Genomic DNA, 19071 nt, shown 5'->3' with positions numbered 1-19071 from the left:
TCAACTTCATTTCATCTCAGCTTTAGAGTCTAGATGTGCAATGCCACCAATGAGACATTCTGAATTACATAAATGTCTTTCTAGTCATTAGTAATCTTGCTTTCTAATGTAACAAATACTGAAGACAAGGAATAAGAAATCACACAGCTCTTTTGTATTGCCTAAGTATTGTTAATCAACTCATTAGTTCAGACATTTAGTATGTTAGACTGTAATTTAGGATGCTAAAAGATTTTGCTATTTATTTCATTAGAATTTCCAAATTTCAGGACAAGAGAAAGCTCTCACATTCTAATAGTCATGTTTTGATAATGCTGAAACAGGCTTGGACCTCTCAATATCCAGAAGAAATGCCTCTCCCATTCCTGCAGTAGACTGAAAATGTTAATGGGCAAATCCATGTGGACAAGTAATTTTAAACAAGTAAGTATATAATAAAAAAGTACTTTTTTTGTTTGTTTTAAAACCCCACACTAAGAACAATGTTGAACAAAACTGCTAGTCCACTACTTAGAATTAATGTTTTATTCTCTTTTATGAGGAATTGCTTTTAAATAACTTCAGACACTCTTGTGATCTCAACCATAAAGAAAAAAACCACTTCCCCCCAAAGAATTCAGATTTGCAGCTGATGTGTTATTCACCAAAGAAGGTGACATTACCGTATATATTTATTACCATATGCATAGTTCTATTTATCATGCTACTTGTGATCATACAAAGTTAGGGAGATCTAAACCTTTTTTTTTTCCCTTTTGGCAAGTTTGAATGATTTTACAGCAATGTTAATGTCTTAAAATCATAGTTATAAAAACAAAATGGAAAACCCTGCCATTTAGTAAGAGTTTCAAACACTAACTTGCTTGCTCCATATCCTCCCAGTTCCAGTTCAACACACCTTAAGCATGTAAAGTCATGTGTACATAGGCTGTCTCCTAGAGCTCTTTCACAAACTAAAAAAGTCATTTCAACAATCTCAGTGAATCCAAAGTACATGAGGGAACAAGGCAACCAGACAGAAACATTTTAAAACTGAGAGGCCATCTTCACTTATCTTTAGTGTATTTAATCTAAATCTCTCACACACATAAACATATTCCTATTTACCCAATCAACAAATTAGCCACATCATTAGAGGAAAAAGATCAATGACTTAAGAAATACAAAGCTGCTAAAAATACTGAGAATGATTAGTACCGAGATCCCGATTTTCTCTTCTTACAGAGCTGAAGGGCATTCAGTCACCAGGGAGGAGTAGGAATACAGTGTCTCCATGGCATCACAACCCTCCTTACATCAATGTTGCAGGAACAGTATCATCAGTAGATTCTACAGACAAAGGATTTGAGGAAGGTATTCAGAAGCTGTACATAAAATAAGTTAATGCCATGACCACTAACCAAAATCAGTATTCCAAGCTGTGGTGAAGGCCAAGAACAACTCACACCTAAAGGGTGAGAGCAGAGTTAACACTGAAGGACAATACAAGTCTCTGATCTTCTCCTGCTCCTTCTACACTGAGAAAAGTTCACATTCCTCCTACTGAAATACATAGTTAGTGGAAGTCTAATCTAATTCAGGAAAATAACATCTACTTTAAATAATCTGCTCTAAAATGTTGCAGAAAAATGAATTCTTTCTGGAAAATACTTTTTAAAGTAGTAATTTTTTCCTTTATGGATTTTGAAGATCAACAAACCAGAGGCTATTCCAGTGTTTTATTTTAATCCGGCTGATCTGAATGACTTTGGCTTTGTAAAATCCAGTTTAAAAACTCTGATTATTATAATTGTTACTCAAACATAATGAAAAACATCTCAGCAACTTCTCTATTTGCACAGAGAACTAACCTTCCATAGCACAAGCTGTTCAGTTTTTTTCCTGATGCCAGATCACATCAGACAGTCCCAAGCACCCTCAAGCTGTGCTAGCACCATTGCAATGATACATTCTCCCTACGTACCATCCTCTGAACAACACCAGACTTTTTAGCAGAATCATACTAAAAAAGATGGCCGAGTCTTGAATAGAGTTATGCAAAACCACCTAATGATAACGGAAACTCCTGGTAAATATTCTGTTTGTAGTGACATTCTGGAGAAGACTAGGAAAGAAAACCCAGTCCAAAGCTACTGAGCTCCCTTCAACCCTTACACCTCAAGGCACTTGCCTGCTGTATCTCTGCCATCAACTCGACCACCATTTTGTTCAATCTGAATTTTTTTTCAATGTTGTTCAACTGTAATTACTCTGCAAACCGGGCTTGAGGAGAGAGCCTCCCTCCATGCTTAGCAGAGAAGCGACGTAAGACAGCCTCCACACTGCAGCCCCAGGGCGCCATCCCCCTTCCCTCACACGCTGCCCTCCCTGAGGGGCCGCGCTGCGCCTCAGCGCTCCCGCCCGCGGCCCGCCCGCGCTAGCAGCGCCCTCAGCTTCCAATTCACCAACTACGCCGTTGACGTTACTCTCTCACAATAGCCACCGTCAAACGCGGTACTTGCGCTGTTGACGCAGGGCCACACTCAGCGTGCTTGGCTGCGTAGTTTCTATTCACGGAGCGGGACGTACGCAAAGAGCTGGTTGCTGTGGTACCCAGAGCACGCGCGCGCGAAAGGCGGTGGCGGAGCTGGCAGGAGCGGGAACTGGGGACGGGCTGAGGCGGCGACATATTGGTGGGACAGGGCGCCTTTGGTTATCGAGTCTGTTTCTTTTGTTCTGAAGAGAGAAGTGCAGTTGTTTAGCAGTTGCTTTAACTTTGCAGCTGGTTTTTTTGGTTGATCAGTTTTCAATATTGGAGGTTGCATGCTGCTGTCAGCTGAGGCGTTTTCCGTACTGAGGGAAGGGGGAGGTCAGCCATCACCGATTCCTTCAAACGTTAACGGATTCTGAGGGTGGGTTTAAACTAGACCCCTTTTAAGATAATGCTTTTTCGAAAAATGCCGGGTTTTTTGCTTTTATATTACTTTTAATATTAATATTACTTTGACCCCCTTCTTTGGTTTGGGACATTGGACTACTTCACTTTAACCCTTTGAAAAACATTCTCTCCCTCACCTTGCAATTTTAAGCTTACTCTCTCTCTCTCTCTTTTTTTTTTTTTTCCCCAGTATTCAGTAGAGAATTAAACCAAATAAGATAATTCAGCTGATGAACAGACATTACTGGTGATGACCATGAACCATTCCAGCCTCTTCTTTCATAGCTTCCTCACAATGAATGTGTGCTAAAATAGCTCTTCTGGGACACAGAGCACTGTTTAAAGTCAGTAGTTGTCTTTTTGGTGCCTTATCAGCCCAGTCAGCAGGTACAATCATTTTGGAGTACTTTTAAAAGGGAATCCCAGGAAAATTTGGGATGGCACACGCTCGTATATCAGACAAGCTCCCCCCTGATATAGATCCCACAAAAGCTCCTGTTGCATTTGGGAAAAGGGCCCTTCCTAAGCTGAATGAGGAGTTACAGTCTCCTGAACTGCTGACTCAGCAGCGGGCACTGATGGCGCTCTGCGATCTGATCCATGACCCAGAAAATCTCTACCAGGCCATAGATGTAGGTAAGTGATCTGTTGTCATAAGCTTTGACACAGTGGGGAGAAAAAAAAAAAAACACTTTACGTTTGTGCACCACTTTTTTCCTTGCAATATCTTTGATGCCACAAAATAGCCAGAAAGATATTTTGGTTTTAATGTCTACTTCTTTTACCTTAAACAGGTAAAGAATATTATAATGCCATATACATGACAGTTATTTTAATAGTGTCGTCACTTTAGGATTTATCAGTGGCTCACTATAGGTTTTATCAACCCCTAAATACAAAAGTAGTGCAGAATCTTTTTTTCTTTCATTTATTCTGAATTTTAACTAATTCCTAACATAGGGAAAAAAAAAATAAATTAGTCCAGAGTTGGAAAAACACTCACCACTACTCCCTTCCCACTTAGTTCAATTTGTCTAGAATCTTTTCTAATCCTGTTACAAATGAACCTTTCAGAAAAAAACAAAGCAGTGGGTTTATGAGTTTCTAATAACATGAAACTACTAAATATATTTTATTTAGAAAGGGGAAAAGAAAAAGCTTTTAGTCATCCTAAAGGAGGAAAAAAGGCAAAATTCCCTTTTTTTTCCTTCATTAGACATTTGGTAGCACATATGACATATGACAGTGGTATCTTCCTGGATTTTTCATGCTTGAGGTACTCAAAATACTCATATCTCAGATCCCGTAATAATAATAGGCAAAAAAAAAAAAATCCAATGAACCTTTTAACTAATAATGAATAAAATTATATTTGAATAAGGTTTACAAGTTCATTTGCAAAATCCAGGAAGTCATCTTTTGCCATTGATGCCTTCAGCAGTGGATAACATGGCACATCCAGTTATAAATACCGGAGAGACAAAACATCAGAGCTTGTAGGCAGAACTCCTTCTCAGAAGTACCTTAGTGACTGTAGAATGAGTCAGTAACAAAAAAACCACTGGAACTTCATGGGAAATTAAGGTACAAGACAATATAATCAAATTTATCATGCTTATCAGGATGATATCTGTCCACCACTATTTTCAAAAGGTTTTAACCCAGCACTTGGAAGAATCCTAAGTTTGGATTGAGTTAAAAAAAACAAAACAAACAAAACGCACAAGCTTATCTTCACAATTTTTAGCAGTCTGTTGTGTATTTACATAGCTCCTTATGTAACTCCAGTTTGCCACTGATTTTTTTCTCCATTTGCTTACTTCATATTTTTTTCTTCAGAAGACATGCCAATAATCATGTTCAAAATTTATATGTATATATATATATATATAAAAATGTATATACACATGGTCGTTTATGGTTCACCATTATGGTGTGAAAAGCAACACTGAGTTTTTACACAGCCCATGCTACACCTAAAGAGAGTTTAAAAAAATGTAGACATCAATCCTGCAAACACATGCTTTTCTAAAAACATCAATAGCTCCATTGACTTGGGTATTTTTAGAGTTATGTCACTTCATAAATATTTGCAGGATTAGGATTCAACTTGATGCAGAAGCCAGCAGCTTGTCTGTAGCATGGCATTTTTGGCAATAGGCCTCGAAACTTGAAAGTTTCTTCCCTACTTTAGGTATGACAGTGCGAATTTCACCACATCACCATCAAGACAAGATGAAAATTCTGATTGTTTGCATTTCAAATTGTGAGATAAAAATGAATATTGCTATTTTAAATTAGTACTGAAGGTAAGAAATGTTAAAGTGAACTATTGCATCTCATAGGATTCTTGGATAACTTGAAGACCTTGCTGCTACACGATGACAGAACTGTCCGACAAAAAACAACAGAAATCCTCTATATAATGGCTATGCATAATGTTGGCAGGTGGGTGTAACTCCAGAGTTTGCTGAATGGTATGTGAAGCAATAAAGTTGTTTCAGTGGGAAATAAGAACAGAATTTCTACATTTTGGCAAGACAGGCGCAATGTAAACAAGTGTATTTAGCGAAGATTAGGCATCTCGCAAATATATATGAGATTTATTATGCTTCGTTAAATCCATCCTCCAATGTTGTTTGTAGGCAAGGGCTGATACAAAATGGAGTCATTTCTGCCCTCACTGAGCTCTTGGATGATCCAGTAGATATCTGTCGGAAGAACACGCATCAGATTTTTGAAATGATGGCAAAATTACCTGAAGGTAGGGATTTTTTTTCAGTAGTTAAGTATTCAAATAGGCAAAGTAGATAGATGAATTTACCTGATTCCCTATGTAATATTTTCCAGATTTATTTTATTCTATTTTCCTTGAAGATCATATTTAAAAGCAATGTCTTTTCTACTTTTCCTAATCTTAATTTTCTTCAGTTAGTTTTCCTATGAGAATTTATTCTTTGGGTTCTATGAGAAAACTTTAAAAGATATGACTGTCATCTCTTGTTTTCTAGAGCTGGTTTTTTGCACTTCTAAAAATTTGCAAATTGTAATAGTGAGAATACTAAGCCAAAATATAGAAAATGCTTTACATAGATAACAAGTGAAATGCCACATGTTAACATAATACATGTGTAAATAGTCCTGTCGGTGTATTGGGGGGGCAGGTAATCTTGCTACATCTGTTAATTTTCTTAGGTTTTACACAAGTTCAGGCTACCTGCTCAGCAGTAGCATAGCCTGCAAGCTTGAATTTGCATTTCAGAATCTTGCATCACAAATTCCCTCCATCCTCTTCTGTTCAAATTGAGGCTCACAGTGCACTACTTTCACAGCACACAGGGTTTGTGGAAAGTTTTTCTGGTGTTAGGAGGTACAAATCTTGTGAAATTTGATGACTTCCCCACTCTCCTTGCACACCCTGGTGTAGGAGGAGAGAAATGAGCAAGTAAAGGCACCATCCATCGTCCCTCGTATTCTAAGATTATCTATTAATGTGTCTTTGACCTCAGGCTCATTGGTTTAAATGTACACTTTGACATTGCTTTCAGGTGGTGAATTTAAAAAAATCAACAACAAAACAACAACAACAACAAAAATACCTGGGGGTGATGCAAGGAACAATGAAAAAGTTTGCTTTTCTGGTATTTTATTAAAATATTGTTTGCCCTTAGGTAAAATTTTTAAATTGATTTGGTAAGATACAAAGTTTAAAATGTGATAAATGACACCTAACTTCAGATGTCAAATTGAACTCGTCATTCTACACTCCTTGTGTAGCAGGAGAAAAAATGAAATCTCCAGGGGCGAGAAGTCTGCCAGCTCATAGGTGCTTAGTTTAGGGAGAGTTCTGCTCTGGTGATGTCCACTTATCTCCAGTGAGATAAACAGAAGCTGGGTTGATAATATCAGCCAGGCATCTCTCTTTTCTATGCTTCAGTCTAAATAGAGGAAACCAAGCTGGGAATTTGTCTTTGACTTGCCAGAATGTACCTTCTACGTGCTTTCTTTATATTCATTAAGTATATTTATAGTTTTCTAAGTCTTTTATACACTAAGAAAATTTATGCTGCTTTGCTACTTTTATTTCCAGATTCTATTATTTCTATAATTTCAATAGTTTTCTAATCTGAACATTAATCTTAAAGTTTACTCTTCCAATTGATGAAAATTATAATTTTAAAATTAAAATTTCAGTAGATAGAAATTATCAATTAAAAAGCCATACTGTTTAAATTCATCGGAAAGTATCTTATCTGAGGAATTCTGTTACATAACTGGTGCTTAAAAAAAGAATTAAATGAATGCTTAAAGCTTTGCTGAGTGAGTGTACACAACTTAAGTTTGACTGGAACTTCACTTTAAACAGGGAAACTGCCTCAGGGTTTGGTGGCTACTGTATATAGAATTTAGATATGAATCTGAGACTTCCAGGTGTAAACTACAACTGATGTTACATGTAAACCCTTGCCTGGCTTTTAGGTTCTATCTCCCAAAACTCAAAGGCTTTTACTAAGTAGACTGGAAGTTTAGCTACGTAAGCAGAAAAAATTCACTGGAGGATAAATTAACGTTCTAAGGGGAAAAAAGCTCTTAAAAATAAAGCTATGCATGTGGCCCTGAGAGGAAATGAGGACTTTTTTTCCAGTGTTTGCAGTTAGACACTTTCTAAAAATCAGGGAATAAAAACAAGGGTTATATAGGGAGCAGTTTATTAGAACAATAATTTCTATTTAGAGACTTACTGTAGCTGTAAGCAACGCTAGCTCTTGGTGGTGCCAAAACATAAAACGTTGTTTATTAAGAATTCCACATGAATCACAATCCATTGCCCAAACCAGAGGGTATGTCACAGTACACCATACTGCCACTGCCGTCGTGCCATCTTTGTCCCTGCCAGCCTCTGAATTTATCATCTTAGGTCAGGAGCCACTGATGGGAGCTGTCACAACTATAAAACCAGGTTGGTGATGATGAGGAAATGTGAGGTTATACTATACAAGGAGAAATCAAGTTGCCTCCTGGAGCGGAAGGATTATCCAACCCCTGCTGAACTGAGAACTCGGCAAAAGCCGAGCGCTAGCTGCAGCAGTGTCTCTCCTCAAAACCTCGCCTTTGATTGAAAGCAGAGGATTCACAGCAGCTCTGAAGTGAGCAGGAGCCTCTGCCAGACAAAGAGCAGCTTCCAAATCATGTTACAGTCCCAGCTTACTGGAAGTTGCCTATATTTACAAGAAAGGCTACAATTCTCTGAGTGGTAGTTGCTTTTCAGTGAGGCTTCTCTTGAGCTATACCTGATACGTGTTTCTGCACTTACCTCTCCCAGTTTAGGTACTGGTGGCAGGTAAGAATCAGGTTTTCCAAATCAAATTAACGTCAAGACTTGTTTCAGGGAATGGTTCTGGAGTTTTGTCTCCAAAAAGCAGAAAAGAATAATTCGTAATATAAAAAGAGGGCATTTAAATAATGGTAAAATTAGTTATTTGGTAAATTCTGTGTATCAGTGCCTTCATTGCAGTTCCCTTTTAAATATAATTGAGGAGAATTACTTTATTAGAAACCAAATATTTATGTCTGTTTTGAATGAATATTTTGCTGTTCATTAATTCTCAACATTTAGTGTAATCCTAATATATTTGCAGTGATCATGCTCTGTATGCATGTAGGCCAACTTTTGCCCTGTTTTTTCCCCTTCCCTCTCCTCTATTTATAAGAAATTAAAAATGAATGTAGAGGAACTGTTTACATCTGTGAAGCAAGCAGAATTTAATCTTTATCTTCTGATCTTATATTCAAATCTCTCAGAAAGCATGATGTATCTAGCAGTCTCTTTATAGTTTGCTCAAGTAATAACTTTCCAGATGAAATTCTCTTCCAAAGCTGAATTTCTTCAGCTATAAAGTTATACCAAATTTTGACCATTTCCTCTGTCAATGTTTGTGCTATTAAAAGCCTCCAAGACTTGCTCAGGATAGAAGTCCTTAACTAGATTAAGTTAGTCTTGCATGGCTTTCTACAGACCAGATTTTCATACAATGTCCTTTAACAGTTTTTTTGGGGGAAAAAAAATGTGTGATCCTCAGCCTGTCAGGTATGTACAGTCTATAAGGTGTAGAAGCTGAGCAAGCGTGTTGTCTGTGAAAGTATGTCTGAGTAATTACCCTTGGAAAAATGTGTTTTTCTAGGCCATGTATTCTTTTTATTTAGAAAAAGAGATATATATATAAATATACATGCCTGTATTTAAGGATTGGAAGATAACTCATTGAGCAGAATTCTGTTACTGTAGAATGGACTCACATACAGATGGCTACTTACAAGAATAACAGAAAGGTGTTAAAACTGTTTTCTTTGCTATGAGACAATTTGGGGAATTATCAGAGAGAACATAAAATGTTTTCCAATAGGTAGAGAGTCACAAGGCCTGACATAATTTGTCTGACATTATAAATACAGAAATAGTCTCTGCCTGGTAATTCAGCCTTCTTCAGCTAGGCAAGAAACTGTCTGTCTTCCTTTCTGCATTTACTTCTACACCTGACATACAGATATGAGGTAGGATGTACCTTGTATCAGCTGGAGGAAGTCAGCAGCTAATATACCATTCCACAGCTAGATGTCTGATGTGTTCTGGAGCTAATGTAATTTACAGGGCCAATAAAACAGTATGTTCCACATGAGACAAAAAGGAACATAAGCTGTACATGCGTTTGGCATGAAGTGTTCTTGTTTTTGTTAACTGGGAAGTGGTCAGTGACTCCAGTTAGCTCTATGCCAGGCCACCTGGTCTTTCTCCAAACAGGAGTAATTTAGGAAAATGTGGTTATTTTAAGCAAATCCACTTGCAGAATATTTTTTATTCCTAAATTTAAGGATGTATATCAGTATCTTTCAGGAACAGTAGGATCAAAAGATGGGAAAATCCACAAAGTTAGGAGAACACTGAGGAGTAACATTTCCAGAAGAAACAAAAACTTAGTGGAAAGAATTAGTGGGCAGGAGAAAGAAAAAAATAAGATATGTATATATTTGATAGAGGATAGAAGAGGGAGAAGAACTAGCAACAGGAGAAAATCAACACATTGGAAAAAATAAATAGCAAAACTTTCACTCTTTATGAAAACAATTAGCTAACACACAATACTTAATTTTAGTTAAAGAGTGTTATGTGATGATAAATGACCTGGGCAGTAACAACTGCAAAGGTAGTTCTAGGAAAAAATCTTTCACTAGGATATGGTTAATACTGGAAAAGTTTAATAATTCTTACCCATTATCTCTCCTGTCTTTTATGGGTACTTAATCCTTTTAGACAAAGATTGAGATGGATTGGAATGGGCAGTGGATTTTTAAGCTTGCCAGAACCTCTATTGGGAAGAGTCCAAGAGATAATATTTCTCCTGTTTTACTGACTCTCAGTGTCTCCACTATTCCACTCTTGGAAAATCATCACCAATCAGATATGGGGATAAGGACTGTTTAAGGACACCTTTGTATCTTTTCAACTTGTTTTGCTGTATGGAGTGCAAATGAAGAAAGGACAGATGGCATTCTTATTGCAGCAGATGGAACACCTCTTCTGTGAATGTCATTGTTGCCCAGGTGAAGTGAAATCCCAGCTGTATGAATGCAGTTCTTTCAGGTGGCAGCGTGCTACATCTTTGATAAACTTGAGAACTGAGAAAATAGATGCAAATTTAATTGCATGATTTATCCAGGTGGAGGACTAAGAGTCAAGGGATTTCATTTCAGCAGCTGTCTTTGGCCCAGACTTTTTAGTTTTAACTTCTCTGTGCCTCAGTTTTCTTATACTATCAGAAAATAGAATTACTTTACTTCTGTGTAAAACAGAATTTATTTTAACATCATGAATTCTTCAGATAGAAAACAGAGTAACCATGAGTTACTCAGACTACTAAGATAAAAATTTAGAGAGTTAGTTTTAGATTAGAGAATTAATGGCAAGGAATTGCTATTCAGAGAACATGATTATGTGAATGGCTCATTTAAACTTAATTATTTACTGTTTTATTCCTCCCCATGCCTATGCTTTTCTTAAGTTAAGTAGGAACACATGGCAGTGCTTCAATTTCTTTTCTCCTTCCCAAGATAGCCTTAATTCAATGAGAAATGTAACTAACCCCTTTTCTTTAGAAATACTCTCAGGCCTTTGTGAAAATATCCTAGGTTCTCCACTTTTTTTGCAGGTTGCCTGTAATACTTCTGTTGGAAGGACCTTCTTAGTTGAATAAAGATTTGGGGTTTTAATACAAAACATCTCTTACTCTTTAGAGGCATATCATCTAATAGTCCATCCACTGGAAAAGGAAGCCCTGACTCATTTTATACCTTTTTCACAATTCAACTGGCTAATAATAGGATATTACACTATAGAAAGCAATTTAGACTAGAAATAACTGTGCAACTTCTCAAGTAAATGATAACACTTTAATGGCAAGTGAAGTTTAGAGGCTCTTGTACTAGCTCTATGCAATGTACTAGCAATTACTATATATAGCTTTTAGTAAACTCACCATGTCAAGCAGCTTGACTGCAAATATCACAAGCAGGCATTGGTATCTTCACACTGCGAGTAAGATCAAAATGCTCCCTGTGTGCTGTGACAAACCTTTTATACCTTCAAGGTGCAGCCTTATTGGCTCTTTAGCCCCAATCCTTCAGGTTTAACAGCTGACAGGGCATGCTTAAAGGGGCCCTATGTCTCCAGTACAGGGATAAAATATCTCACTCAAAATTAGACAGATTGTTCTCCATTAAGTCTGGACTGAAGGGTTTTGAAAGTCTTAACCCATGACTTGAGTCTCAGAATTGTTTTGGTTATGGTTGCATTCTCTAGCAAGGTTGAAAATGATTATTGCTTGAACCACTGCCTTTAAGAGTGTTGTAGTTCTCTTGGCAGTCCCAGCTCGTCATTAGCTTAAGTCTCCAGGTCACTTGGGAAAATCCTAGCTTGAATTTACACATCCTCAAACAGGTCAAAAGAAAGATTCTTAAACGTAAGCTAAGAAAGATTAGGACTTTTTGATGCATTTTTTAGAAATGCCAAAGAAGCAAACGAAAGAATTAAACTATCCAAGTGCTATCAAATATTTTCAGCTGGTCTCAGAAATGATTAATGGAGTGAAGGGTTCTTAGTCAAATTCTGTTTAAGCTCCAAGGGTAGTATTTATCTAGCATCCTCTAGCAAGAGATTTTTATGAGTTTGTGCTGTTTATACGAAAGTTGTAGCTTTTCTTAATGTACATGCAGACTTTTAAAGATTTCAGTTAGCAGATGTTCTGGAAGAACCTTGTTATAGTCTGAATGGATGAAATTTTCAAGAAAACTTCAACAAAGAAACATAAGTAAGATGTATGCTGATAGATCACCTTATGCGGTCACTTTTAAAAACTATTTAGATTTTTCTTAAAGCCTAATAACAAGTATGAGCCAGAGAGAATTTTGTATTGATTGTGAAGACTTTCTGAGAGCTCAGTAGTACAAAAATGTGAACATATTTTTCAGGTTTTTTTCAATCTTTAAATACAGGTCTAGGAGACCAGCTTCAGGCACTGTTCAAAAATTTCTATATGTGCTTATACCTAGACATGTATTTCTGAGCATAGATATCCATGCAAAGTACCTTTGTATAAAACAATATGCAGGTCCATCTTGCAGATACTATGGAAGTTTCTTTCCTGATATTTCCTATAGATCTTCATCTAGAACTTCTTTCCTAAAATTGCTACTAACCATCTCCCCCCAAAATATTACAGTAACTTGCATTCAGAATTTGTAAAGATCTTAAATGGGAACACATCCCTTAAATCTTACTGAGTTGCTCAAATGTAATTGCTTAAGATTGAAATTGCTCAATGTTGGTGAATAACCTGAGGAAAAAGATGTGGAGTGAATAAACAGAACTCAGCAGCCTGTCGTTAAAGGAAAGAAAATTTCACAAACATTATCTAATTAAGTAACTGGCATAACACTAATTAATAAACACACTATAGACATGTTCAGTATCATCTGAATTATTTATTTTTTTAAGTGGACAATTTAAATGTTGATGTTATTAACCATTTTGTTTTAAATTTCTTAGAGCCCTTGGCTGAGATTTGTTGCACTGATCATAGTACATAGGGGGAACAAAAGTAGAAGGTTATTTTCCAGTGTGCATGTGTGTCTGTGTCTCTGTGTACGTATGTGCTTTACAATTATCAAACATATATTTACACACCAACTTTACACTTAAGTCTTTAATAAGTCTTTACTATGGCAGGGGAAAGAATCAACTGACCAAAGGCTTAGGTCTATGTGATCCATTTGAGATTTTCCAGTATAGTCCCACAGAGCTTCTTATGCATTCAAACTTTTGCCGGAATGTTATTCCATCCAGTAGTGTTTCTTTATGAGATGAAACCTGGAGCTGAGGAATGCATCTCTCCAGTTTCCTTAACTTTGCTAAACTGTAAATAATTTAAATTATTAAATTGAAATATCAAGACATTTAGTTATTGTTCATATCGCTCATCTTTAACCTTCTAATAATACATCACATTTTTAAAATAATTAAAAAAACCAACAAAAAAAGACTTTGTAGGCTATATACTACACAATCTCCATGGCTCCTGCTTCTTGGGAATACAATATTACAGTTCCCAAAATGCATTTGGAGCAGTGGAATAGAATTGTCTGTTGGCAACTTTCACATTCAGCAATCCAGACACTACAACAATAATTTAAAAAATTGCTTTGTGATTTATTTATTTTTTAATCTGTATTAAAAAAAGGAACACTAACCTACTTCTTAAATATAGTTTGTTTTTTTGTGAAACACCACAAGATTTGGCAAAAAAAAGATGTAAAAGAAGACTGTTTCAATGTATAAAACTCCTTACCAGTAGAAGAAACACTGACCTTAATTTGGCCTATTCATAGATTCATTTAATGTAGTCTTGCTGCATATTTGAAGCCTTAAAAAGCAGAAAGAGCTGCTAGTCAGTTTGGAAATCACAGAACAGTTGCTCACCAACAATTCCTTTAACAGGCAAGGTGTCCATGATAAACAGTAAAGTAAAGCAGTATATGCTGTGAGTCATGTGCATACATGATGTATGTGTATATACTGTTTGGCCGTGCGTACCAACAGTTTGGGTGCATGCCCATTCTCTACAAATTTAAGTAGTGTTTTGCTTAAACTCTCCCGTGCTGTACCTTCTGGTTTAAACTAGCTTTTCTCCCCCACACAACCATTCTGCTCCATGCCCTGCAAATGAGTTCATCTGTCACTCACCAGCTTTATATCTTCATGTCAGTAAAATTTTAGGACAACTGGATGAAGAATTATTTCTTACACAGAACATGATAACACTCCCACTGTAGGAAATGGAATGAAACAAATGGAATAAAAGTGCAGTGACTGTGGTGAAAACATCTCCACAGAGTGAGATTTCAATCTCTTACTTTGTTATTGTTGGGGTTTTTTTTCACTGGGGGTGGCAGGGGTTTTGTGGTTGTTTTGGAGAGGAGGCTTTCACTCTCCAGAACAGATAGTTATGAAAGTGATGTAGCGGGTTAAGGGAGCACAAGAGGAACTGTGTACATACATCAGATTTCCCCTTTTCTCTCCTTGGGCTAAGCATTGCCCCGTTTTTTCCCACTGGAAGTGGAAGTGGTTAGCCCCTTTTTTATCACTTCAGGAAAACAGGTTAAGCCCAAGAATTCTTAGCAGAGGCCAATATATTTGAGATTGTTCTGAATGATGACATCTGTCACTGCATCAAAGACAAATTGTATGTTACTGGTATCAGTGGCGCAGGTGAAGTGTGAGTAGATCTCCTTGGTTTCCTTGTTGCGATTCAAGTCCTCAAACTGACGTTGGATGTAGACTGCTGCCTCCTCGTAAGTGTTTTGGCCTTTGTATTCAGGAAAGCAGACTGTTAAGGGGATGCGTCGGATTTTTTCTGCCAGCAGATCTTTCTTATTCAAAAAAAGGATGAGGGAAGTGTTGATAAACCAATTGTTGTTGCAGATGGAGTCAAAGAGACGCAAACTTTCTGCCATTCGACTCTGTAGGACAGGAAAGAACAGTGTCAACAATAGTGCTTCAGACTAACTGGAAAGCACACAAAACACATTATGTCCATCAATAAGCAAAATCTGCCTTTAGAAACAACTTTTATTTTATTTGGTGACTGTCCATCTTACCTGACCATCAAATTTCGGGGATCTTAATTCACTTATTTTGATAACAATACATTTCATCACAGACTACCTCTTCCTTTATTTTGAAAAATATTTGGCAGCTATGGAGGAAAGTCTAAAATGGAAGATTTAGAAATAAAGGTGTAACTTGGGAAAACGTGTTCAAACTTAGGTTAGCACTATAAACAAATGCTTTAAATATAAGGGATGAGTAATTTCTCAGGATTTCACATTACAGAAAAAGACAAAAACTGTTAAAAAAGACAAAACTACTACAGTACAGTGGTAACATTACATTATTAGATGTGTAGTTTAGCACACCATACATACTCAGAACTTTTTCCTTGTCTTACTTCTCCCGGCTGTATAATGGTAAGCTTGAAAGAATATGCAAGAACCACATTCTACTGTGGTGGGACAACCTGGGTATTTACAGGTGAAAGCTGAGTTTAGCCATGTGTTTAACATCTGTCTGTCTGCTGCCCTGGGTGAGCAAACTCCATTTATGAACAATTTAGGATGACCACCACAATTACATATTTGGGAATAATCCAGTGCTGCTATAAACCGAGAGCAGAAAGGTCCATTAGAAATCAGCAGCCATCTTGAATTTGCCTGATGTGTTGCTGCTGCGACACAGTCATGATGCAGCTGGAGCTGTCCATGGTACCAGTGCTCTCAGAAGGCTGTTCAGTGATCACTTTACACCTATAAATAGGTGTAAACAAATGTGATATTTTGAATAGAAAGTATTCTAGATTATTAAAACAAATAGAACTCAAGTACTGTCAAAAGTAGATACTGAAAACATCAGGCATTTTTGCTAAAGTCAATGTTTTCCAGCATGTTACAACTTAGATCTTTATTTCTGTTAGGTTTCATTGGCACATCAGTGCTAACTTTAGTCAGATGAAAAGTTTTTAAGGTATGCACTCATATTTTCTATTTAAAGGAAAACATTTCTTTTAACTAAGTCATCCTAGTCATATTTAGAGAATGTTGTTAAGCATGGTGTTTTACAATTAAGCAACAAAGTTTCATTCCAATCTTTTTCACTACCCAGCAATAATTTTTATTAATAAAACCATAATTATTGACTAAGTGGACCTTCATTCTGTCCCAGTTCAGCTGTGTTCATGTACTGCTGAAAGCAGGAAAAGGAGATATAACTGAAAATTCTGGAATATTTTTTTTCTGTACAGCAAATGTATTAAGAAAAAAGCAGAGAAACAAATATTCAAAACAGGGTTCATTGTAAAAAACTGGAAATTATATAGATTCTGAAGATTTCATAACTCAGAGACAGAGGTAACGTAGGCTGAAAATTGAAATTCTTGTAGTGACATCTGTTTAATTTCTTTTTTTATTTATTTATTTTTTTTTATTTTAATGAGAAGAGTCTTTTAGCTGTGTACCAGTTGTTCTCTTCTTGAGAATGAACATCAACTAAATCTTTAATTTGGTGATAATGTTGTTTGCTCTTTTGATATCTCTTGGGCCAGTTTCATATCAGATTCCAAAGCTCTTTCATCATTCCCATTTAATCCTCTTCAGACACCCCCAAACAAATTTTGAGCCTCTTTTAAAATCTCAGAACACTATAAGGCATATCTCCTTCTTGAAGACTTGATTCAATACCTAGCTCTCAAAATCATTTCAAGTAGGTAAACCAATGTGATGTTAATCACAGCAGGAGATTCAGTATGGATCCTAGTCACATATCCAGATGAATTGATTTTGTACAGGAAACATTTCTGTAAAGCTTTTAGCTCTTACCCAGATGACAGGTCTACAGTTAATATTTAGCCTACAGCTAAAATATTTGCTATTATTCCTTCTTGCTTTTTTTTTTTGTTTAGGCTTTATACTGCTGAAAACATTGTTTTGAGGAATCATGGTTTATTCCTGTTTTATCTTCAACAGTCCTTCCCTCTATTTTGAGATAACACCAAGACACCCAGGTCACAAGATGCAAAGAATCCTTGTATATTCAGCTCTGTAAAGTCTGCTTGCTGATAAACCATGAATAAAATATGAAGAAAGCTTTTTATATACCACAATATAGATTTTAATCTTAGCTTCCTTAAAAATAATAAACAAGCTAAATATCTATGGAATTTTTTTCCATGTTAAGTTTCCATAAAGAGATGTGTATATTCATATGATTATCCTTTAAACCGATCTCTGCAAAGGCTGTACAAAAACTGTTCAGATCACTGTTCATGTATTTGTGGAGTCTGTTTTTTTTTAATCAATGTATCTTTCTTTTTTCTTTTTTTTTTCCCTTCAGACAAAGTGAATTTGCAATACTGTCCTGCTAAATTAAGAAAATAAATCCTGTTCTGTTTATGGTATCTCTTACTTTCAGTATTGTCAGATCATAAGATTTAATATAATTTCTTCAGCTTAGTCAATATAGCAAATCTAGTTAAGATTAGGCATTATTGATCACATAGGGCATGATAGAAGGGAAGGGTATTGTGAGTGATGGGCATCATTAATGACATACCAGGGTCCAGTTCCAAATCCTCACAGTCTGTTGTCTTTGGTCTCACTTTGTATCACAGTCACATAGTGGATAGTTTCAGAATCATTAATTTAGTTACTTCAGAGGCGTCATCAGAGGAAGAGCAACTTTCTGTTTGTAAACTTTTTATATAGTGGCATGCCTTGCCCTCTGAAAGGAAGAGCAGCTGATTTGATATTTTTTAATTTAAATAAGAGAAACATAATACTGAAAATGTCTGGTAAAACTCCTGGAGGTTACTGATCCCTGATTTCCCACTGCTTCCAAAAGGTATAATTAATCAATTTATACAGAACTTACATTTTTTCAAATAAGCATATTTTATTTAAGAAATCCTGGAATCAACCTAACAGTTTTAATATGGTCAAAAGTATTTTGGATTGGCAGAAACAGAAGACTGTGAGGTTCCGCAAAGGATCATATATACCAAATGTCATTCCTAACGTATTTTTAAACTATTCTTGAAGGCCTTTTCACAGAACTTCTCTGTTCCCACCTGTCGACTGATCTTTCAACAAACAAAAATATGTTAATCAAAAGCTACTAATTAGTAGACACTGTTCAAGATTATTTTCTTCAAGATGTGTTAGCTGATTCCTTAAAGCACAGAAGCAGTCTGAACTTCTTTCCACACAAGACTGTTCAATTGGTGACTGACAGACACATTTCAGCCCATAGGATGTTTTAGTGTGGCCAGTTTTAAATACTTTATCATGCATCTGCCTATGTCCCGTTATATGTGCCCAGATCCTGGCATTAGTTCTGGAAACTGCTGTTAGATCTGTCTGATCCCACAGCGATGCAACTTGTTTTCAGAAATACCTCTTGTAACAACGAATAAAAGTTCATTTGACTTCTTGCATTTATACCTTGATATAAAATATTAACATTCTTCCCAACTGAAACAAAAAAAAAATAGCTTTTTGACAGACTTTTATGGTCGATGTTCTTTTATCATATGTATACAAAGAACATAAATTTTGCCACAGCTCACAATGCTTTTTTCGGAGTGCATTCATCTATCTTTGTATCTGATTTGATTTATTTCCTGCAAATCGAGACTGAATAGGGCAGACTGGAAAATAGCTATGTACTTTATCATTCTGCATAAACATGTTATGTCAGATATATCGGTCAAGTACATTTAGAGAGCCCATGGTTTATTTTTTTATAATTTAATAACAGAAAGCAGTGAAAATAAGGCATTGGAGATGATACACAGAATTCTTTGTGGAATTGCAGTGTGTATCAAGTAACACATCCCTTCTACCAAGGATGTGTCGTAGCACACAGGGGCAGTGTTCTTGCATTTGTTCTTTGGATGTTTCCTTCCTGTCGATAGTGATTCTATAACCACTGTGACACTTCAGTCATTTCTAACATTCCCACCTATACTTATGCAATAATGGACTCCTTTGTTTTC

At 36.3% G+C, this 19071-nt stretch overlaps 2 protein-coding genes across 2 annotated transcripts in view; one reads left to right on the top strand and one right to left on the bottom strand.

Annotated features, from left to right (window-relative positions):
• Positions 1-3354: 3354 nt before the first annotated feature.
• LOC104520819 (radial spoke head 14 homolog) lies at positions 3355-5805 on the top strand. The gene is made up of 4 exons (XM_029083657.1): positions 3355-3553; positions 5263-5365; positions 5563-5681; positions 5795-5805. Exons 1-4 carry the CDS (start codon positions 3355-3357, stop codon positions 5803-5805), a joined length of 432 nt encoding a protein of 143 aa, XP_028939490.1.
• A 7138-nt stretch (positions 5806-12943) lies between these two features.
• GNAZ (G protein subunit alpha z) overlaps positions 12944-19071 on the bottom strand; it is a 40591-nt gene continuing 34463 nt past the window's right edge. The window contains exon 2 of the mRNA XM_010162615.2: positions 12944-14986. Within this exon, the coding sequence (XP_010160917.1) occupies positions 14642-14986 (345 nt within the window). The 3' untranslated portion in view covers positions 12944-14641. The remainder of the gene's footprint in view (positions 14987-19071) is intronic.

This window comes from Antrostomus carolinensis, unplaced genomic scaffold, assembly GCF_000700745.2.
Source record: "Antrostomus carolinensis isolate BGI_N321 unplaced genomic scaffold, ASM70074v2 scaffold9752, whole genome shotgun sequence".
NCBI lineage: Eukaryota > Metazoa > Chordata > Aves > Caprimulgiformes > Caprimulgidae > Antrostomus > Antrostomus carolinensis.
This window is presented reverse-complemented; position numbering and strand designations above follow the sequence as displayed.

What these genes read in the sequence shown, in the direction of transcription:
- LOC104520819 (XM_029083657.1), top strand. Translation starts at nt 3,355, where the DNA reads ATGGCACACGCTCGTATATCAGACAAGCTCCCCCCTGATATAGATCCC. An exon ending in CTACCAGGCCATAGATGTAG is followed by an intron (nt 3,554 to 5,262) that starts GTAAGTGATCTG and finishes TGCATCTCATAG; the next exon opens with GATTCTTGGATAACTTGAAG. An exon ending in GCTATGCATAATGTTGGCAG is followed by an intron (nt 5,366 to 5,562) that starts GTGGGTGTAACT and finishes TGTTGTTTGTAG; the next exon opens with GCAAGGGCTGATACAAAATG.